The sequence below is a fragment of the Nelumbo nucifera genome, chromosome 2 (genome assembly GCF_055504915.1).
Source record: "Nelumbo nucifera cultivar China Antique chromosome 2, China Antique-T2T, whole genome shotgun sequence".
In the NCBI taxonomy this organism is placed as follows: domain Eukaryota; kingdom Viridiplantae; phylum Streptophyta; class Magnoliopsida; order Proteales; family Nelumbonaceae; genus Nelumbo; species Nelumbo nucifera.
The window spans coordinates 56,569,630-56,593,443 of NC_142650.1; the positions used below are offsets into that span (position 1 = coordinate 56,569,630).

A 23,814-nucleotide genomic window follows, 5' to 3' on the forward strand; every position below is an offset into this window, starting at 1 on the left:
AAAGGGGGAGTCTTGGAAGCAAAAGACTTCAGGCCAATAAGTTTGATAGGGAGCATCTATAAAATTTTGGCTAAAGTCTTGGCCAATAAACTTAAAGAAGTCCTTGAAGAGCTCATTTCCCCAAATCAATTTGCCTTTGTTAAAGGGAGGCAGATTGTGGACAGCATTCTAATTGCAAACGAGTGTGTGGAAGACAGAAAATCCACTGGGAATTCGGGGGTCCTAGTGAAATTAGATCTAGGAAAGGCGTATGATAAAGTGGATTGGGACTGTATCCTCGATTTCCTGAAGATGAGAGGTTTTGGTAGCAGATGGATCAGATAGATTAAGGGTTGCATTGGTTCCTCATGGTTTTCAGTGTTGATAAATGGTAAAGCGAAAGGCTAGTAGAGGTCTCAGACAAGGTTGCCCACTCTCCCCCTTTCTGTTCACATTAGTAATGGATATCTTTAGCTACCTTTTCAATAAGGCAATGCTCCTTAACTTGGTGAAAGGTTTCGAAGTGGGAAGAAACAAGATTCATATCTCACATTTACAATTTGCTGATGACATAATTTTGTTCTTGGATGCCTCCATAACCAACATCACGAACACTAAAAGGTTAATTGAATGCTTTGGAATTGTCACTGGTTTGAGGGTTAACTTCTGCAAAAGCTCTATAGTTGCTCTAAACTCGGTGGAAGTGGAACTCTTGGAGAGCTTCAAATCTTTGTTGGAGTGTAAAGAGGAGAGCCTTCCTATCTCACATCTAGGGGTGCCTCTTGGAGGGAATCCAAAATCTCTCAATTTCTAGAGACCAGTGGTGGAAAAATGTGAGAAGAAACTTTCAGCTTGGAAGAAGTGCTATCTCTCAAAAGGGGGAAGACTTACTCTCTTGAAGGCCTTCTTAGCAAATATGCCCGTCTACTTCCTTTCAACTTTCCGGATTCCAACCAAAATCAAAAATCAGATTGAGAAGCTTCAAAGGAACTTTCTTTAAGAAGGAGGTGGGGAAAAGAGGAGTCACTTAGTCAGTTGGAAACAAGTTTGCAAGCCGAAAGAGGAAGGTGGCTTGGGAATTGGGCACTTAAAAGAGAAAAATTCTTCTATCTTAGGTAAATGGCTGTGGAGGTTCCCTAAAGAACCAAATGCTCTTTGGACTGCTGTCATCTCAAGCAAATACGGATCAAATGTAAACGGGTGGGATAGCAATCTCCATTTGAACAGGATAAAATCCACAAATCCATGGAAAGGTATCACCTCCACCTATTCTTCCTTCTTTCCTTTCAAAAGATATAAAGCAGAAAATGCCTCAAAAATAAAATTCTTGAAAGACCTTTGGTGGGGGGGAATCTACCCTTGCTGCCTCCTTCCCTAGACTTTTTACCCTTACCCTTGACCAATAAGCCACTATTTCTGCTTGCCTTCCAGACCAAACTGTTGAGAACACCCTAAACCTTCAACCCAGAAGACCCCCAAGGGATTTGGAAATTGCTGAATTAATAGCATTAATTCAGACCCTTAAAGAAGCTTACATCTCCCCCTCCAAGTCTAACACCCGAATCTGGACCCTGCACCCCACTGGCGAATTCTCTTCTAAGTCTATGTTCAAGGCTTTGAGTACTGATGATCATCATCCCCCCTTTCCTTTTAAGAAGATCTGGTGCAGACACATTCCCTCAAGAGTTTGTTTCTTTGTCTGGGAAGCTTTCCTCCAGAAAGTTAACACTTGTGATCTCTTGCAAAAAATGTTTTTGGGTAGACTGTCCATCTCCCCTCATGTTTGTTTTTTATGCCTCAGTGAAGGAGAATCAGCAGATCACATTTTCCTTCACTGCAAATTCACCCAAAAGATATGGTTCCATTTTTTGAAAATGGCAGGTTACAGTTGGGAAAGCATGTTAAGAACTTTCTACATCCGTGGCAAGGAACAGGTTTAAGAGGGGTAAAATTTACTGACAATCAGTGTTACACGCAGTGTTGTGGAGTGTTTGGGATGAAAGAAACAAAAGACTTTTTGACAACAAATCAAGGCCCCTGGAGGAGTTAATTTCAGACATCTCTTACCTGTGCAACCTCTGGACGGTGAATTCAGATCTTTTCAGAGGAGTCTCAGTCAATGACCTCAATAGAGATGCTTACCTTTTCTTAGTTCTCCCTCACCTCCATCAACCACCCATGAGACTTCCTGAACCCATCAGTGAAGGTGTGATGATCTTAAACTTTGATGGAAGTGCTTTAGGTAATCCCGGATTAGCTGGTATTGGAGGAACATTAAGGGATGAAAGGGGCAACATCTGTTGGACTTTCAGCGGTCCAATTGGCGTGGCAGATTCCACAAAGGCTGAAGTAATGGCTGCCCTCATAGGAATCAGAATAATAAAAAGTTTGGGAATTCAAAATATAACCATTGCAGGTGATTCAGCAAATGCCATAAAATGGTTAAGAGACAAAGACAGGGAACCTTGGAGATTAAGTCACTATTTAGAAGAGGCCAGGGACTCTTTTTTTTTTGAAAAGGTAAGGTAAATTTATTAAAATTTACTCATAAAAGTACAGAACAAAACCTGCCCACAAACGGACAGGTCTGAGGGACTCCCACTACAAACACCAGATTGACTCAGTTCTCAATAGATGAGTTACATTTGAGTTTCTGAATTCAGGAGTGATTGAGATCCAAGAAAGCAGTTTACCAACAGCCAGCTGAACTATATCCTCTGCCCCTCTCACTTTTTGATTAAAAATTCTGTTGTTTCTCTCAGACCAAATGGCCCAAATCACAGCTGCCGGAATAGTGGTCCAAACCACTTTCCCTCTTTTCTTCAAATTGCTGATTTTCAGCAGCACAGTAACTCCTTAGTTGATTTAGGCATGACCCAACAAATCCCCACCGTCTTCAAGAAACGATGCCACACCTGAGTAGAAAACGGGCAATGAATGCATAAATGGTCCATAGTTTCCAGATGATCATCACAAAGGACACAAGACTTATCCTGAATCTGCAGCCCTCTTCTTTCAAGATTGGTACGGGACAGACATTTGTCCAAAGCCATTGCCCAGATAAGAAAATTAACTTTAGAAGGGCAGGTATGATTCCAAATCTGTTTTGCAGGAAACCTTCCGCTGCCACTCTGCTACCAAGCCTATTAGCCATTGCTTTGACTGAAAAAACACCATCCTTGGACCAAGTCCAAATCCACTGGTCATCCTGATTATGATCAAAGATTTGAGCCTGTAGAGTTTCCAACAGATTCCAAAGAGGCCAGGGACTCTTTGGAATGCCTAAATGTAAAGTTAGTCTGGATTCCTAGGGAATAAAATCATATAGCAGATGGCTTAGCTAAATGTGGTGTGTTCTTAGAGCAACTATATAGCAACAAACTTCCTACTTTGTAATTTGTAGGGGTTCTCCCCCTGCTTTGCACATCTTCTCATGTACCTCTTTTTTTTTATTAATGAATATTGGTTAACTTTTTTCAAAAAAAATCAATATGCCATGAATAAGAAGATTTTGACGTAATGCAAGCTATGTTACCCAGATACAGCAAGGAGACAGCTGGACATGGTGTCAGGTACAGAATTTTACACAAATTTAAAGTAGCCAACACAATACAGCACCCTTGTAGAGTATGGATATCATAGTTTGCAAGAACCATTATTAAGAGGCAATAATGAAACCAGTAATAAGGTAATAAGCAGACAAAGCGCGTCCAAATTTTGTAAGAATAAAAGAAAATTTTAGACATAGCATACCGCCTTTAGTTGATTAGTTTCCATGTCTCTACTAGCAAGCTGCAAATTACAATTGTAGAACATCAATAAATTGTATTATTTTCTATCAAGGACTAATCTTATTTCATAACTAGAACTAAAATTTCAAACAGTAATCTTGTTTTCTCTTTATCAATAATGATAAAGTTTCCTAGTAGAATACCAAAACAGGTACAAAAACAAAAATGCATAAATGGTCCAAACAGCAACTGCAAAGTATGATGGAGTGCTATCCTCTTCCTTCAGCAATTCGGCCACAAAGTCATTAGCTAACCTCAGAATGAGTGAGAACAAGATAGCATTTCTGATGTTTGATAAACAGGGTATCTAAAAAAACTTTCCAAGAAGCATAACCAATAATATCACAAGACTTTCACACAACAGCCACTCCCCATAAGCTTAAGTGATGCAGGAGACAAAGAGTCAATGTATGATTTTTTCTGTTTTTTATGCATTTCCACATTTTTGTATAGTAGGGGTATTTTGGTCATTTTAACACATGCCAGTGGGATCCAGCCAAATAATTTGATTTTGTAGAGATCGTATATCATAAACTTGGGAGTATGGTTATATCTTGTATTATACGCAGTCTGTCCAGTTTACCAACTTACTATCTTTCTTTGCCAAGTGTCCCCCTAAAGAAGTGGCTATGAAATTTGAGAAAATTCAAAGAGATTTTCTATGGGAAGGGGTAGGGGATCCAAAAAATTTCACATGGTCAAGTGGGAGAAGGTGTGTAGGTCAAAGGAGGGGAGAGGTTTAGGGCTGAGATGGGTAAAGTTATTCAGCAAAGCACTGCTAGGGAAATGATTGTGGAGATTTAGGCAAGAGAGAGAGAAAGGGAGGCTTTATGGAGGAGGGTGGTGGTTGAAAAATATGCAGTGGAAAGGTTTAGGTGGGAATCAAGGGAAGTAAGAAGTTCTTATGGAGTAAGTGTTGGAAACGAATCATGAGTTTCAATCAAGAGTTTAGAATTTTGGTCAAGTTCAAAGTAAGGGATGTCTCTAGGGTGATGTTTTGGGAAGATGAGTGGCTTAGGGTAGGGAAACTTTGTGATGTTTGCCCAAGATTATACAAGTTGACAGAACAACAAGTTTCAATAGGCCAGTGTAATGAGTGGAGAGGGGAGCAATTGATTTGGAATCTGAAATTCCGAAGACCTCTATTGGACCCATGGTTTCAAATGTCGCTAATGTCGCCCGACATATGTGGATGTCGAGGCTCACCGACATGAAAATGGATGGTAATATAAAAATTACATTATGTCGGTCGACATTTCCTATATTTCGGAAATGTCGACCAAATCGGTCCAAATAACCAAAAAAAAATACAGTTTTTCCTATTATGTCGACAAGATGTCGAATAATGTACATTAAAAATATAATATATTAGTATATTATATTATTATAAAACAGTATATTAATATAGATTATTCCATTAATATTTCTATTTAATATTTCAAATAAAATATTTATAAAAATAATTAACAAAATATAAAAACAAAAGAATAAATTAATTACTTTATAATATAAAACTTAAAATATTTTTCAAGTAATAAAATATTAACTAGTTAGTATTTTTTAAAATATTTATTAAAATCAGAAAATGTTTATTAAATTTTATAATAAACCATATTCTACATTTAATATAAAAAATCAGAATAAATTTAATAAATTTTATACTAAATCATAATTTATTATAAATTTAGTATTAAAAATCATAATAAATTCATTAAGTTTTATAAGAAATCAGAATTTATCATAATCTTAATACTACAAAAAGGAGAATCAGTTTATTAAATTTATAATAAAACATAATGTATTATAACTTTAATATTTAAAAAATCAGAATAAATGTATTTCTATTTACTAGTGTGAAATAAATATATTAGAATTTATAATAAATCAGAACTAAAAATAAGAAAAGAAAATATCAGGTAACCATGTAAAAACATCAAAATGCATAATAAATCAGTAAATTGTCATTTACTAATTTGTTATTGATCTTAGTTTCTTAGCTTTATATAATGGTTGGGAATAAGATAATAGTCTAGAAATATGTATTAATGCTTCTTTTATCATTTTACAAAATATCTTTGCATATTTCCACAATGTCTCTAATTTTTACAATATTTCCCCTCGACATTTCCGACATATGCCCTATATTTTCGTAAGCGACATTTCCATCAACATCGACATTTTAAACCTTGATTGGACCAAAAAGTGGAAGAATGTATTCTGTTATTGGAAAAATTAGAAGGTACCAACATTTTTAGATCTACAGAAGATGGCTTATGGTGGAAAGAATGCAGAGAAGGTAGATTCTCTGTTAAGTCATTCTACAAGGCAATAACAAGAGAAGGAATGGAGTCAGAGTGTTGGACCAGATAAAAGGAGTGTGGGGTAACCCAGTACCCCCAAGGGTAGAAGTCTTTGCTTGGCTAGTGGTGCATGACAGTATCCTTACTTCTGACCACTGTAAGTCTAGGGGATTACAGTTGGCAAGCTGCTTTTACTTATACAACCAGGAGGAAGAAACAGTCCTTCACTTGTTCTTCTCGTACAATATAGCAAACTTCATTTGGAAATTCTTCTCCTTCTTGTTCGAAGTGTCTTTCAACCATTGTTTCCAGCAGAGATCTTCTCCAAATGGCCCAAACTTAGAGGAAGCAACAAAGCTAGAATTCTTTGGAAATGTATTCTGTTTGCAGTATGCTGGTCTATATGGAAAGAGACAAATAGAAGGGTTTTTAGGACAAGTCAAAAAGTATTGAATACCTGGTAGCAACAGTGGGCAACCTGATTCCAGACCGGGCTCTTAGACTTCTAGATTTTGATCAAGTACTTGTCTAGTAAGACTGCAACAAGTCCTAGTTTTAATGTAAAATAAACAAGAAAGAAAGCTGAGAAGAAAAGAAGAAGAGAAGAAAAGGAGAAGGAGAAGAGAGAATATTAATGGTTTAAAACAGGGAAAAAACCAGAATTACCCCTACTGCTTACATAAGCTAAAAGATAACAGAAAACAACTACCAACTAAGCAACATAAATGGGCATACAGCATGGGGACCACACTATTGTTCTACATCTCTACACTCCCCCCTCAAGTTGGGAATAGATATTAGTCATTCCCAACTTGCATAAGTCTATCTCCAACTTTGCCTTTGTAAATGCTTTAGTGAAGAGATCTGCAAGCTGCATGTTGGAGGTGATATATGGAAGGCACATTTCTTGGGAAGCAACTCTCTCTCTAATAAAGTGTCGATCCACTTCGATATGCTTAGTTCTGTCATACTGTACCGGATTATGAGCAATGTTAATAGCAGTCTGATTATCACAATACAGCATCAAGGGCTTCTCATAAGCAATACCCAACTCTTCAAATAGGGATTTCAACCACACCATTCGCCATAGACCTATATTCAACTTCAGCATTGGAGCGAGCAACAACACTTTGTTTCTTACTTCTCCAAGAAACAAGGCTTCCTCCTATAAAAGCACAATACCCAGAGGTAGACCTCCTATCATCAACACACCCAACCCAATCGACATCTGTGTAAACTTTTATTTTCATGTGACCATTATCTTTGAAGAGTATACCTCTGCCTGGACACCTCTTCAAATAAGCCAATATCCTCTCAACTACAAGTAGGTGAGTGGTTCTGGGGGAATGCATATATTGGCTAACAACACTGACTACATAAGAAATGTCTGGTCATGTGAGGCAAAGGTAGAGAAGTTTCCCAACCAACCGTTGAAACATGACTTTGTCTTCAAAAGGCTCTCCACCTTCTACACTGATCTTATGATTTTGTTCAATAGGTGTGTCAGCAATTTAACACCTAGCTTCCCAGTTTCTTTCAACAGATCAAGAGCATACTTCCTTTGAGAAACAAAGATCCCATGTTTAGATTGTGCTACCTCAATACCTAGGAAATAGCATAGCTCTCCCAAGTCTTTGACCTCAAATTCTTGGTAAAGGAGTTGCTCAAGAGAGTCAATCTCACAGGTATCACTCCCTGTCACCACAATATCATCCACATATACAGCAAGTAGGGTTAGGGAGGAATTTACTTTCTTAATAAAAGGGTGTGATCTGATTGGGCTTGCACATAGCCGAATTTTTCAAGAGCCTATCTAAATCTATCAAACCAGACTCTGGGAAACTGTTTCAATCCATATAAGGCCTTATTAAGCCGGAAAATCTTCTTTCCTGCTTCTGCACTATAGAACCCAGGAGGTAAATGCATATACACCTCTTCTTGCAAATCACCACTAAGGAAGGCATTTTTAACATTCATCTGAAACAATGGCCACGAGAAATTGGTTGCAAGAGATAGTAAGACTCTGAATGTGTTCATCTTTGCTACTAGTGCAAATGTCTTCAAGTAGTTTATGCCATATGTCTGTGTAAACCCCTTTACAACTAATCTGGCCTTATATCTTTCAATGAAACCATCAGCATTATGTTTCACTATAAACACCCAACTGGTTTCTTCCCTTTAGGTTGATCAACTAACTCCTATGTATTGTTCTTTAGAAGAGAATCCATTTCTACCTTCATTGCATCCTTCCACTCAAGTACTGACAAGGCTTCCTGCACTGTTCTAGGAATGGAAATAGTAGCAATGGATGCCAAGAAAGACTTGTATGATGGAGACAATTGATCATAAGATAGAAACTGGGAAATACAATGAGTTGTAGATGAGGTGCAACGGCACTTCCCTTTACAGATTGCAATTAGAAGATCAAGATCATCCAATGGAGGAGAAGGCTCAACAATGGAAGGTATTTCATCTGTAGTGGAAAATAAAGGAAATGGGGTACCTGGATTTGGATCCACAGAGGGAATTGGAGTTGACCTAAACTACTGATGACCGAAATCAACCTGCCTCCACCGCCTGTGATATACCCTCAAATCCCGGCACCTTTGACACCCCTCCTCACTACACTCTTCTTCAGTGATTGGGACAGGTAATGGAATTTCTGATGAATGAGCCCCCACCTTACTACTCTCCTCCTGAGAAGAAACTCTAGGATAATAGAATACATCCTCAAAGAAAGTGGCATCCATAGAAACAAATCGTTTCCCTGAAATAAGTTCATAGTAGCAATATCCCTTTTAAGTTTGTGCATACCCAAGAAAAATGCATTTTGAAGCTTTAGGATCAAATTTGAAATGATGAGGTTCAAGAATTTGAACAAAGCAAGTACATCCAAAAGTCTTAAGGGGAATAGTAAACAACTCCTTGTCAATATATAATAGGGTGAATGGAACTTTCATGTCTAGAACCCGTTAAGGAATTCGGTTAATGAGATACACAGTTGTATGAATAGCATCTCCCATAAATGTATAGGTACATTGGAGTTAAGCATAATGCTTCTAGCCACCTCCAATATATGCCTATTCTTCCTCTCACCAACCCCATTTTGCTGAGGTATATGGGGACAGGTGCTCTAGTGGATAATTCCATGGTCAAGGAAATATGAAGACAATGGTTTTGCAAAATACTCTTTAGCATTATTAGATCTAAAAATTTTGATTTTGACCCCAAACTGGGTTGAAACCATCTGATGGAAGATCCAGGTCAAGGTAGGAACTTCATCTCGAGAACACATAAGGTAAACCCATGAAAAACGAGTATAGTCATCAACAAACAACAAGAAATATCTATATCCCCCCATAGTAGTGATATGATATGTGGTCCCCAAGCATCAGTATGCACAATTTCAAAAGGAACACTACTTTTATTGCTCAAAAGATAGGTTGTTCTACAATGCTTTGCAAGTTCACAACTTTCACATTTCAAACTAGACATCTAAACTGACTCAAACAAACTAGGAAACAAACTCTTCAAAGACCTAAAGTCTTCAAGTGAGAAGAAATTTTATGTGGGCTGAAACAGCTTATGAGATTTGGGGACAAGCAAACTCAACCTATTCTGAATTGTGCCACTATGCAAAGATCTATCAATTACAAGCAGAATCATCTACTTGCAAACAGAGGGAAAGGAGTCTATCTGTGTACTGTTCAGACTTGACCTCCATCTAGAAGGAGTTAGATCACTATCAGAGTGTGAACTGGAAGTGTGATGAAGATGCAAAAGCATACAAGTCCCTTGTTTCCCAACAGCGTGTATTTGCATTTCTCCATGGATTGAACCCCGTGTATGAATCCATTAGAGTCCAGATCCTAGGCAGCAAGGATCTTCCATCTGTCCAAGAGATATATGCATTAGAAAAGTAGAGGAAAGTACAAGAAATTTGATGAATAATTCTGGGGGGGATGCAGTTGTGTTGGCAGCAAAAGGAAATGTGGTTACGAGTGGGGGAAATCCCTTTAAGAAGGGGGACTTTCAAAAAATGGTGGATGAGAAAGAAAAACTGTGGTGCACCCATTGCCAAAAGTCTCGACATACCCATGATACATGTTAGGAACTTCATGGGAAGCCAAAATGCGCTCAGGAATTGAGTAAGAAACAAGGTTCAGATCTGAATAAGAATCAAGACAGCAAGGTCCGACAAAGCTCACTACAGCAAACATGGCTACTTAGGAGAATCAGCCCCCTACTACTACTGTAACTCAGATACACACCATTGATTCTGACCCTAGGGAGGATATCATTAATTCCTTTCGTGACCATTTAGAACTCTATGGTAGGGCAATTCGTCAGATGGATGCTCCTCCTCCCCCAACCTCATTTGTGTCTACATCAGGTAATTTTGCCACAACTTTCCATGTATCATCTCATTCCCCTGACTCTCCTTGGATAATTGATTCTAGAGCGTCAAAACATATGACCGGTAAGTCCACTTACTTTTAGACCTGTCATCTTCTCTCTGGAAGAGACAAGGTGAGACTTGCTGATGGGTCATACACTACCATAACTAGTCAAGGAACCATTTCTCTTCCCTTTGGTCTTACCCTTTCTAATGTTTTACATATTCCAAAATTCCCTATTAGTAGTATCACTAATTCATTAAATTGCTTTGTGACCTTTTTCCCTTCTTATTGTGTGATCCAGGATTTGGCATCGAGGAAGACGATTGTTAAAGGACATATGGTGGATGGACTCTACATGCTGGAGAATAAGGCTAGTCACAGAGTCTAAGAGTCAATCCTGTAAGAGTAAGGTTTATTTATGGCACAGTCATCTTGGTCATTTATCTTTTGAGTCTTTGAAATTGGTATTCCCAGAGTTTTTTAAGTCAATATCTGAATCAGAGTTTATGTGTCAAACGTGTCAATTGATTAAACATTGTAAAACTCTTTTTTCTTCAAAAATAATAAATCTGAATTTCCTTTCCATATTGCTCACTCTGATGTTTGGGGCCATGTTACTTTACCATCTGAGAGTGGCTACAAGTATTTTATCACCTTTATTGATGATTACTCCAGATACACATGGGTATCCCATGCAAACTAGGGATCAAATACCAAAAATTATCCAAACTTTCCAACGAATGATCTTCACCCAATTTCAAATTGAAATCCAAGTCTTCCAATCCAATAATGCCAAAGAATACTTTCATAATGATCTCACAGAGTTCTTTGCTTGCATGAATCACTTCACTGTAGCTCATGTGCCCGAACACCCCCAACAAAATGGTGTTGTTGAAAGAAAAAACCGACATCTTCTTGAAGTGGCTAGGGGGTTACTGATTCATATGAATGTCCCAAAACGTTTTTGGCTTGAGGTTGTCCTTTGTATTGCTTATCTCATTAATTGTATGCCCTCTCGCTAGTTAGAGTGCAAAGCCCCACATCAGCTCCTTTTTCCCAAAGCTCCTTTCAATTCTTCCACGTATGTTTGGTTATCATTGCTTGTTCAAAACCTATGACCCACCCGTGGAAAATTGGATTCTCATGCTATTCCTTGCATCTTCTTGGGGTACTCCACAACTCAGAAGCGGTACCAGTGCTTTAATCCAGTCTATCGGAAATATTACATTTCTATGAATGTCTCTTTCTTTGAGAGTGAGCCTTTCTTCCCTGTTTCTTCTCAGGGGGAGTGTAGGAATGAGGAAAAACAGGTTCAGCTCCCTCCTCTTCCTGGTCCTCCTCCCTTTCGTGTTTACTTTCGTCGTCACAAAGGCCAACCATGTTCAAGAGTTTTGGAACACCTAAAAGTTGTACCACCAATGCCATCAAATTCTCTTGGGGTGGATCCTACCCAACCAAGTACCTTGGTTCCTTGATGTTTCTGACCCTATTGCTATTAATACATCCATTGTTGATGATCTTGACCTTCCTATTACTCACCAGAAGGGTGTTAGGTCTTGCACCACTAAACATCCCATTTCCCATTTTGTTTCCTATAAGAACATTTCACCTTCCTTCTGAGCCTTTCTTTCTTCCATTGACAATGTTCATATTCCTAAGAATGTGGCAGAAGCTTTGTTGGTGCCTGAATGAACAGATGTAATGAAGGAAGAAATTAATGCTTTGAATAAAAAATGGTACATAGGAATTGGTGGATCTTCCTAAGGGGAAGGAACCAATTGGATGTAAATGGGTTTTTGCAGTAAAACATAGGGTTGATGGCACAATGGAGTGGTATAAAGCTCGTTTAGTGGCAAAAGGGTTTACACAAGTGTATGGAGTGGATTATGCAGAAACCTTTGCACCAATTGCTAAGATGAACTCCATTAAGAGTCATTTTCTCTTTAGCCACTAATCTTGATTGGGACCTTCATCAACTAGATATCATGAATGCATTTATAAATAGTAATCTTGAAGAAGAAGTGTACATGGTACAACCCCCTAGTTTTCGAGCTCAAGGTTATGAACAGAAAGTATGTAGATTAAAAAAGTCATTATATGGCTTGAAACAATCACCAAAAGCCTAGTTCAACAGGTTTCATGTAGCTCAACAAAGAGGCTACAAGCAGTGGCAATCTAATCACACATTGTTTGTGAAAAGAGGGGAAGGAAAAATTGCAACCCTGATAGTGTATGTTGATGATATAGTTATCACTAGTGATTGGAAAAATGAAATTCAAAAGTTGAAAGGATTTCTTACTATTCAGTTTGAGGTGAAAGATCTAGGTCCTTTAAGGTACTTCCTTGGAAAAAATCTTCATTTCCTAGAGAAAGTATGTCTTAGATCTACTCCAAGATACAAAAAAATTGGGAGTGAAACCTATTGATTCTCCCATTGATCCTAATAACAAATTAGGTGATTGCAACTTTGCAAGGTGAATTCATCAAAGATGTGAAACAATTTCAGAGGCTTGTAGGAATATTACTATATCTATCCATGACTCAGCCAGACATTGCTTATGTAGTGGATGTTCTTAGTCAAATCATGCATGCCCATAAGACCACCCATCTTGAAGCAACTGAAAGAATCCTCAGATATCTTAAGAAATTTCCAGGTGCATTTGAAGGTTGAAGTGTATACCAATGTCGATTAGGCAGGATCCCTGAGTGATAGGAAATCTACAAGCGGCTACTATACTTTTGTAGGAGGGAACCTAGTCACATGGAAAAGCAAAAAACAGAATGTGGTGGCTAGGTCCAGTGCTAAAGCTGAATATAGGGCAATGTCTCATGGAGTGGCCAAAATTATGTGGCTAAAAAACTTGTTGAGTGAGTTGGGATTTGCAGTTGATGAACATATGACCTTATATTGTGATAACAAAGCAGCCATAAACATTGTTGCTAATCCAATGTTGCATGATAGAACTAAACACATCAAAGTCGACAAACATTTTATCAAAGAAAAGGTTGTTAAGGGAGAAGCATGTGTCAATTTTGAATACCAACTTGCAGACATCTTCACAAAGGGGTTACATCACTTGCGACATCATGATTTATGTGACAAGTTGGGCATGATTGATATCTATGTCCCAACTTGAAGAGGAGTGTTAAAAGTCTGTTAGTATACTCAAATTAGTACCACAGGGGTATTGTTGTAATTTCTCCCTTTCTTTTATTTGTTTATGTCGCCCTAATATAAATATACTAAAAGCTAGCACTGCCTGCCTAACTTTTTGGCTCTCAAATCTTTTTCTCTCTTCCTTCTCTTCTTCTTCTCATCTTTTGGACAATAAAAACATTCCCTCACCTCCACCCCAAGAGGTTTGACCGTCACCCTTCTCCTTGCCCCTTAGGCTATGTTTGGTTTGAAAGAAAAGGTAGGGAAAGGAAGGGAAAGGCAGGGAAACCTACCTGCCTTTCCCTACCTTTCCCTACTATTTCCTACAAACCAAACGCAGCCTTAAATCTTCATTATAGCAACATCCTCCTCAATACATAATATAGCTAACAATGGCATACCCTTTGTCTCATACATTATACATGCAAATATCAGCAATGAAAAATTTTCCAACTTAAGGACTAGTATTTCTTTTTCATGAGCCCCTCCTTTAGACGGGTAGAAGAAAAACTATTGTAAATAAAAGAAATCTTGAGAAAAAGAAAGTGAAAAAGAGAAGAGACACTAAAGTACAAATTGAGTCATGTGAAACCCTCTAGCATTTTGGAAAAGAAACATAAAATCAAAAATACAGAATACAAAGAAAATTTGGAATTTCTTTTCCAGGAAGTTTTACCGTAAACTTGTAATATTCAAGTTCGGACTCAAGAGATTTAATTCTAGCTTCATGAGATTCTATCATCTGCAGACAACCAGAGCCCATCATGATTATCATCAATGTCGTAATTAGTATAGCAGTAGCAGGTGCAATAAAAAAATACTTTTTTTATGAAAGAATCCATGAAATACAAACTGACCGTTTGATCAACAACAACAATTGGTGGTGGATAAAGCAATATGATTTCTTTTAATGTACACCTCCTATTGCATTGAGGACACTGTAAAAAAACAAAGTTTAAGTGAAAAGATAACAGGAAGCAATTGTATCTCTTCTAGAAATAAGATAAAAATTAACAGAGTACTATTCAGACAGAAAGTACCTTCCCATAATGTCTTCCACATTGTCGAATCCATTGTTCAATGCATGACTTACCATAGACATGTCCACAAGGAAGACAACTGCAATTCTTGAAATGTGATAACCATGTAAAAAAATGAATGCTACAGAAGTAATGAAACTGGGAATGAAAATTAATTGTGTTCAAGCTTCTTACTGGTCAAAATGTTAAATTCAAGCAATTAGCAATAAATACATGCTTTAAGTGGACCTATCAACTTCAACCTCGATTTTGCAGAGAACTTCAACAATGAATAATTAACGTAACAAAACACAAGCAGATTTTACATAGTTTGGCATCAAAGCCTACATCCAGAGGAGCAAATCAAGCTTGTACTTCATTATAGCAGAGAACAAAAAACAATGAATGATTTCCTGTAGTTTTTATGCAAAACCCTAGACCCTTACAAGGTTCTCTTTCAGAACCATTGAAGAACCTCTATTCTATACCATCATTACCTTTTTTCAACTAAATGGCCATTTAGTTCATATGTGGGAACAAATAACTAGTTTCCACTCATAGATGTAAGAGTGCTTCTGAAAAACCTTACAACCATAAGATTCGAAGTCAGTCCAATGGTAATCTTATTTAACTCAAGTTTTTTTCAGGCAACCGAAGAGGCATGGTAGAGTCATGTGGAGAGCAACAAGAGAAGATGTTCTCTGGTCAGTTTGGGAAAAAAAAGAAATAACAAAATCTTCAATGGAGTGGAGAAATCTACGGAGGAAACTATTGAAAGAATATCCATCAGGGTCACACATTGGCAAATGTTTCGAATGCTGCTACAGTAACCCGAACCAAAAAGAGAAGGAAGAAGAGGAAGAAGAAGAAGAAGAAAGAAAATAAGGGTCTGTCGAAATCTGATGGACCACCCATACAGTCGACCCCCTTAATCTTTATTAGATTCTAATGACCTTTACAAAGACTAAACTACCCTTCCTTAAGTGTGGGGCAAAGTGTCTCTAATAAAACTGCCACATAAGCAAACTACTTAACAAACATAAGATGACTAAACTACCCCAATTCGGCTCACTTTAACACTCCCCCTCAAACTGGAGAATATATGTCATATAATCCCAGCGTGTTACATAAATAGTTCACTTTCCCAGAGCTTAGAGCTTTTGTAAACAAATCTGTCCACTGATCATTCGAGCCCACATGTTCTATATTTATCTCTCCAGCAAAAACCTTCTCCCTCACAAAGTGGCAATCAACCTCTATGTGCTTTGTTCTCTCATGAAAGACAGGGTTAGAAGAGATATGGAGTGCAGCTTGGTTGTCACAGTACAATCTCTTAGGTTTATCCATGTGAAACCCAATTTCTTGTAGGAGATTCCTCAACCACACTAATTCACAGGTAGTCTGTGCCATGGCCCTATACTCGGCTTCAGCACTGCTTCTGGCACAACCATCTGCTTTTTACTCTTCCATGTCACAAGATTTTCTCCAAGAAATGTGCAATAGCCTGTAGTAGATCTTCTGTCATTCACTGAGCCTGCCCAGTCTGCATCTGTATACCCAACTACTTCCAGTTTTCTTCCTAATCTATACAATAGCCCATGGCCTGGAGCTCCTTTCATATACCTTACAATTCTAAGAACTGCATCCCAGTGAGGTATACAAGGGTTCTGCATGAATTGGCTCACCACACTGACTGCAAAAGAGATGTCGGGTCTCGTGATAGTCAGATAGTTCAGCTTTCCCACTAGTCATCTATACCTTCCAAGATCTTCAAATACTTCTCCTGTATCACTGTTCAACTTAACATTTGGTTCCATAGGGGTCTCAGCCGGTTTTGCACCTAACAATCCTGTTTCTTCCAGTAGATCAAAAACATATTTCCTTTGGCACAGATTTACACCTCGTTTTGACCTAGCAACTTCTATTCCCAAGAAATACTTTAATGTTCCAAGGTCTTTTGTTTGAAAATGATTTTGCAGAAATACCTTTGCCAATCCCCAATTTATCACTGCCAGAAATGACAATATCATCCACATAGACCACTAATAAAATATTCCCAGCTTTTGAATCATAATTGAACACTGAGTGATCAACCTGGCATTGCTTCATTCCAAAACTCTTCACCACTTCGTTGAACTTCCTGAACCAAGCATGTGGTGATTGCTTCAACCCATAAATTGCCTTCTTCAGCTTGCACACCTTACCATCCTCCCCCTGAACAACAAACCCAGGTGGTTGCTCCATATATACCTCCTCCACCAGATCACCATGGAGGAGGCATTTTTTATGTCAAGCAAAAACAGAGGCCAATCATACATAACTGCCAGGGAAATTAGTACATGAACAGAACCAATTTTAGCCACTGGAGAGAACGTCTCCATATAGTTCACTCCATACAACTGTGAATAACTTTTAGCAACAAGTCTGGCCTTCAAACGCTCCACACTACCATCTGGCAAGTATTTCACAATATACACCCATTTACAGCCCACAGCATGCTTACCAGGTGGGAGAGTAGTAAATTCCCACGTTTGAGTATGTTGAAGAGCAGAAAGTTCCTCCTCCATTGCCCGCCGCCATCCAAGAGAACTAAGAGCTTCTTGAACATTGTTAGGTATGGAAATTGAGGACAAAAGTGAAACAAACTGGCGATGTGAGGTAAAAAGACGAGATAATGAAACAAAATTGAAAATAAAATGGAGGGTAGAACTGCGTTTACCTTTCCGCAAGGCAATGGGTAGGTCAAGTTCTGAAGGTTCAGCAATAGGAGCCATGAGGGGATCCGCAGATGAGGTAGAAGCTGGGGGAGGGGCCGGTGTCGTTCGACATGTATACACTTGTCGGATCGGTGGTCGTTCGGTGGTGATCTGCACTGAATGAGGTGATGAGTCTACTCCAACAACAGCATCAGCAACTGGATCACTGGCAGGAAGAGGAAGATGAAGGGTGGAGAACAAGGTGCTTCAGGACTTGAGAAAAAGGGTACAGACTCAAAAAAGGTGACATCAGGGCAGACATAGCACTTTCGGGTAATGGGATTATAACACTTGTACCCTTTTTTGAGTCCGAGAGTAGTCAAGGAAGACACATTTAATTGAGCGTGCATCTACCTTGTCTATTCCAGGACTCAGATTGTGGACAAAGCACACACAACCAAAGACACGAGGAACTAACGTAAATGGAGATAAAGTGGGAAACAAAATAAAGAAGGGGGACCGATCATGAAGAATGAAAGAGGGCATCCGATTAATGAGGAAACATGCAATAAATACAGCATCACTCCAAAACCGTTTAGGAACATTCATGTGGTGAAGCATAGACCGAGCAGTTTCAAGAAGCTGACGGTTCTTCCGTTCAGCTACCACATTTTGTTGAGGGGTGAATGCACATGAGGTCTGATGAATAATGCCATGTTGTTCTAAATACTGTTGAAATGAAGTAAGAAAGTATTCACGACCATTATCTGAACGAAAAACTTTGATTGGAACACCAAATTGTGTGCGTATTTCAGCATGGAATTTTTGAAAAATGGAAAATAATTTACTTCTTTCTTTCATTAAGTAAATCCATGTCATTCTTGAACAATCATCAATAAAGGAGACAAAATACTTGTACCCATTATAAGACTATTTTGATTGGACCCCAAACATCTGAATGAACCAAAAAAAATGACTCAACATACGACTCTCAACTCTTGGACTGAAGGACACACGACGATGTGTCCCAAACTGACATGACTCTCATTGCAAAACTGACAAATGACTCAATGACGGAACAAATATCTTGAGAGCGTTGAGAGATGGATGTCCCAGTCGGCAATGCCATTGTAGAGGAGTAAGTGAAGTCTGAAGAGCAATTGAAGATCCACCACCGTCAAGATAATACAATCCACCAGCTTCATGCCCCCCACCAATCTTCTTCCCCATCTTAAGATCCTGAAAAACACAAGTGGAAGGAAAGAAGGTAACAGAACAGTTAAGAGCTTTGGTTATTTTACTAACAGACATAAAAGTGAATGGAAACTTAGGTACATATAAAATAGATGATAAGGGCACAGAAGCCATGTCAACATTACCAACACAACATATGGGAGATGAGGACCCATTGGCAAGTGTAACAGTTTGTGATGTGGAGGTTTCAGAAAGAGAAGAGAACACACATGGAGTCCCGGTCATATGATATGAGGCTCCAAAGTCAATAATACAGGGAGAGGTTTTAGATGACATGCAAGCAATACCTGAGTGGGCAAGTGTGGCAGTGGTATGTTGTGAAGTAGTTTGAAGGAACCGTTCATATTCATCACGCGGTACACTCACCATCTCCCTCCCAGAAGTAGATGTAGATGTGGGAGGAGTTCGGTATGCCTGTTTACTGTCACTGATGTCAACCTCACCTGCTACAGCATGACTAGCCCATTTAGAGGGAGGGCCATGTAGGTCACAACAGAAATTCACTGTGTGTCCTTCCCTGCCACAATGAGTACACTTCCTTGCAGAGCTATTCTTCCCTCTGCCACGGCCTCCCCCTGAGTCACGACCACCCCGACCAATCATGGAATTGCCACGGCCTCCCCGGGAGGCATGTCCTCCCCCTCTTGTACTGTGTCCACCTCCTCTAGCTGTCACAAGTGTTGATCTATCAGACTGTGTGGGATTCTCTGTCTGTCCCAAAGAAATTCTGCGAAGCCGTGAGAATACTTCCTCAAGTGTAGGAAGGGTGGAGATCCCTAATATTTGGGCTCTAATTGGTTCATACTCCGATTTCAGCCCCACCAAGAATCTTGTAACATCTAGTTGTTCCCTTTGCTGTTGCTGAACTTTAATATCTGGAGTGAAGGGATGATAGACATTGAGTTCATTCCTTATATTCTTCATGCAGGCATAATACTCTTCTAGTGTTTTATTTCCTTGTTGCAAATCAAAGTACTCCTGATAAAGTTGATATACTCTTGTTATATTATCTTGTTCAGAATATAACTTCTTAGCATGTTCCCATATATCCTTAGCCGTATCAAGAAACATGAAGTTGGCACTAATTTTGGGTTCTGTTACAGACTGTATAATTAAAATAGGAAGATGTTACAAACTGTATAATTAAAATAGGAAGTAAATACTAGGGAGATATGATGTTACAGATTGTATAATTAAAATAGGAGTAAATACTAGGGAGATAAGATTTACCTTGATTGTAGGACTGATTTGTAGGAATTTGATTAGTCTTCTTTCCTAATATATTCTTTCCTAACATAGAATTTGTAACTTGTATATATACAAATGAGATTGATGAATAATACAACAAATTCTTCTTCTTCCTCTGTTTACTCTTATTTTACATGGTATCAGAGCATCTAGTCTCTGCCTGCCCTTTTGTTTTTTCTTTTTTAAGTAAACAGTGGGTAGAGGAAAATTCCAGGGTGTTTCAGGTCACCTCCTTGGAGCAGTCAGAGCATCTAGTCTCTGCAAAGTCCGGCAGTCAGCAGCCCTGCGCGTGTGTCTCACACACCGCCTGAAGATTCTGCCACAGTCACGCGCCGGCACGTGGAGGCGCATCTGTCGCCAAAAAATTTTTTCGGTCGTTGTCTTTTGGCTCGCCTCGTCCTGTATAGCACATATTTGTGCTTTTTTACATGCATATCCATTCCGGTGTTTTCAACAAGTGTGCTCTGTTGATTTTCGGTGTTCAAAATATTCTGTTTATTTGAATTTTGAGATTATGGCAGACAAGAAATCAGTAGTTATGTCGGAAGTTGTTCCAGTGATGTCAAAAATAACTGAGCATAAGCTTAATGGCTCTAATTATCTGGATTGGAGTAAAACTGTTCACCTATATTTGCTAAGTATTGTTATGGATAACCATTTGACTGATGACCCTCCTAATGATGACTTGAGAAAGTCTTGGTTGAGGGAGGATGCCCGTCGGTTCTTGCAGATACGCAACTCCATTGAAAGTGAGGTGATTGGTTTAGTCACTCACTATGGATTTGTTAAGGAATTAATTAAACTATCTAGAATTCTTGTACTCCAAAAAGGGGAATATTTCCCGCATTTATGATGTGTGCAAAGCCTTTTACAGGGCGGACAAAGGCAATAGATCTCTTACAAGCTATTTCATGGATTTCAAGAAAACATATGAAGAACTTAATATGCTGCTTTCGTTTAGTATTGATGTAACTGTTCAACAAGCTCAGCGAGAAAAGATGGTTGTTATGAGTTTTTTAGCTGGCCTACCTTCTGAATTTGAGACTGCTAAATCTCATATTCTTTCCAGTTCAGAGATCTCTTCTCTACAATATGCTTTCAATAGGATCCTTCGTACAGAATGTTCTGCACCTGTTCAGCCTAGTAGTGCCCTTGTCAGCCGCAATAATACATTTGAATCAGGGAGACAACAATACAGAAGTGGTAGTGGTAGGTCAAGTAACTATAACAGGAATACTAATACTCGTGGACAGGAGTTAGGAGAGATAGTGTGTCATTACTGTCAAAAGCCAAGACATATGAAGCGGGATTGCAGGAAGTTGCAGAATAAGAAAACTCAGTCAGCCCATATTGCATCCACCACAGATACTTCTGATAAGTCTGTTATGATATCTGCAGATGAATATGCCAAATTTGCTCAGTACCAAGAATCATTGAAACCTCAATCTACTCCTGTTACTGCCATCGTCGAGTCAGGTAAACCCAATACAGATCATATGACAGGTAATTCAAATTTGTTTTCTACCTTTCAGTTACATAAATCTACCTCTCCTGTTACTTTAGCAGATGGGTCAACATCTTGTGTTATTGGGTCTGGCACAATTAGTCCAACACCATCACTTCCTTTGTCATTTGTTCTTAGTTTACCTCAGTTATCATTTAATTTAATTTTTGTTAGCAAACTCACTCGTACCCTTAATTGTTGTGTCTCATTTTTTCCTGATTATTGTTTATTCCAGGATCTTACGACGAAGAAGATTATTGGTAAGGGACACGAGTCTGGAGGTCTCTACATCCTTGATACACAAGTTCCAAGATCCATAGCCTGTTCTGGAGTTGTAACCCCTTTTGAAGCACATTGTCGGTTGGGCCACCCCTCTCTTCAGGTTTTGTCGTCATTAAATTGTCAGTCTTGTTAGTTTGCTAAACACCATCGTCTTAGTTCGAGTCCTAGAGTCAATAAACGAGCTAGTGCTCCTTTTGAATTAGTCCATTCAGATGTTTGGGGTCCGTGTCCAGTTGAGTCCAAAACTGGGTTTAAGTATTTTGTTACTTTTGTTGATGATTACTCTCGTATGACATGGTTATATTTAATGAAAAATCGTTCTGAGGTGTTTTCTCATTTTTCTGCTTTCTGTGTTGAAGTTAAAACTCAATTTAATGTTTTTGTACAAATATTGAGAAGTGATAATGCTAAGGAGTACTTGTCAGAATCCTTTCAAACTTACATGCTTCAGCATGGCATTCTTCATCAAACTTCTTGTGTAGATACACCATCTCAAAATGGGGTTGCTGAACAGAAAAATAGACACCTTCTTGAAACTGCAAGAGCTTTGTTATTTCAAATGAAAGTTCCTAAACCTTTCTGGGCTGATGCAGTTTCCACAGCATGTTTTTTGATTAACCGTATGTCTTCATCTGTCCTTCAGGGTAAGACTCCTTATCATGTTCTGTTTCCAAATAAAACACTGTTTCCTAGAAGATGTTATTGTCCTACTCTTCACCGTATGTCTTTGAAGTGTGTTTTTCTTGGGTATTCTCGTGTTCAAAAAGGGTATAGATATTATTGTCCTACTCTTCACAGATATCTTGTGTCAGGTGATGTTAATTTCCTAGAAGATACACCTTTCTTTCCATCTACTCCTCATTCATGTCAGGGGGAGGATGATGATTTGTTAATCTATACTGTCACATCATCTGGTTCACATCCTATTGAATCTGCTCCTGCCAGGCCTAAGCCACCTACAGTACAGGTTTATTCTCGGCAACCAACCCCTCCGGATCCATGTCCTGCACCAGCTCCTTCGTCAGCAGATCCAGTCTCAACTGATCCTGTTCTTTCGTCATCAGAAACAGTCCCTAATGATGATCTTCCTATTGCTCTTCGTAAAGGTAAGCGTAAGTGTACTTATCCAGTATCTTCATTTGTGTCTTATAATCATTTGTCGTCCTCTTCTTGTTCTTTTATTGCATCTCTTGATTCTACTCTGTTCCTAAGACTATTAAAGAAGCCCTTTCTCACCCTGGATGGCGTAATGCTATGATTGAGGAGATGAATGCTTTAGAGGACAATGGTACTTGGACCTTGGTAAATTTACCTGCAAATAAGAAGGCTATTGGGTGTAAAGGGGTGTTTAAAGTTCAAGTCAATCCTGATGGGTCCATTGCCCGATTGAAAGCCCGTCTTGTTGCTAAAGGATATGCTCAGACTTATGGAGTGGATTATTCTGATACATTTTCTCCTGTTGCTAAACTTACTTCTGTCATGTTGTTTATTTCTATAGCAGCTACTTATAATTGGCCCCTTCATCAGTTAGACATCAAGAATGCTTTTCTTCATGGGGATCTTCAAGAGGAAGTTTATATGGAGCAACCGCCTGGCTTTGTTGCTCAGGAGAAGTATGGGAAAGTTTGCTATCTTCATAAGTCTCTGTACGGGTTGAAGCAGAGTCCTCGCGCCTGGTTTGGAAAGTTTAGTCAGGCAGTCGAGAATTTTGGTATGAAGAAAAGTAAGTCTGATCATTCTGTTTTCTTCAAGCACTCTACTGCCGACATCATTTTGTTAGTTGTGTATGTGGATGATATTGTCATTACAAGGAGTGATACTACAGAGATTTCATCCCTTACAACATTTCTCCACACTCAGTTTCATACCAAAGATTTGGGAATGTTGAAATACTTCTTGGGTGTTGAGGTAACAAGAAGCAAGAAGGGAATATTCTTATCTCAAAGGAAATATGTACTTGACTTGTTGTCTGAAACGGGAAAGTTGGGAGCTAAGCCATGTAGCACTCCAATGGTTCCTAACTTGCAGCTCACAAAAGATGGTGAATTATTTGAAGATCCTGAGAGATATAGAAGATTGGTTGGAAAGTTGAATTATCATACTGTAACTCGTCCAGATATTGCGTATTCAGTTAGTGTGGTGAGTCGGTACATGTCCTCTCCAACAGTTAATCACTGGACAGCT

At 38.7% G+C, this 23,814-nt stretch overlaps 2 protein-coding genes across 2 annotated transcripts in view; both read right to left on the minus strand.

Annotated features, from left to right (window-relative positions):
• The window catches only part of LOC104587363 (uncharacterized), an 86,106-nt gene that overhangs the window by 55,928 nt on the left and 6,364 nt on the right, over positions 1 to 23,814 (minus strand). Inside the window, exons 2-5 of the mRNA XM_010244941.3 lie at positions 14,668 to 14,746; positions 14,485 to 14,565; positions 14,304 to 14,369; positions 3,733 to 3,771 (exon numbers count right to left, since the gene is read on the minus strand). Coding sequence (XP_010243243.1) covers positions 3,733 to 3,771; positions 14,304 to 14,369; positions 14,485 to 14,565; positions 14,668 to 14,746 — 265 coding nt within the window. The remainder of the gene's footprint in view (positions 1 to 3,732; positions 3,772 to 14,303; positions 14,370 to 14,484; positions 14,566 to 14,667; positions 14,747 to 23,814) is intronic.
• On the minus strand, positions 18,447 to 19,718 carry LOC148802240 (uncharacterized). The gene is made up of 2 exons (XM_088897752.1): positions 18,884 to 19,718; positions 18,447 to 18,581 (listed from the first exon to the last, which is right to left on the minus strand). Exons 1-2 carry the CDS (start codon positions 19,665 to 19,667, stop codon positions 18,574 to 18,576), a joined length of 792 nt encoding a protein of 263 aa, XP_088753878.1. The 5' UTR covers positions 19,668 to 19,718; the 3' UTR covers positions 18,447 to 18,573.

Coding starts and splice junctions, on each gene's coding strand:
- LOC148802240 (XM_088897752.1), bottom strand. CDS start 19,667: ATGTTTCTTGATACGGCTAAGGATATATGGGAACATGCTAAGAAGTTA.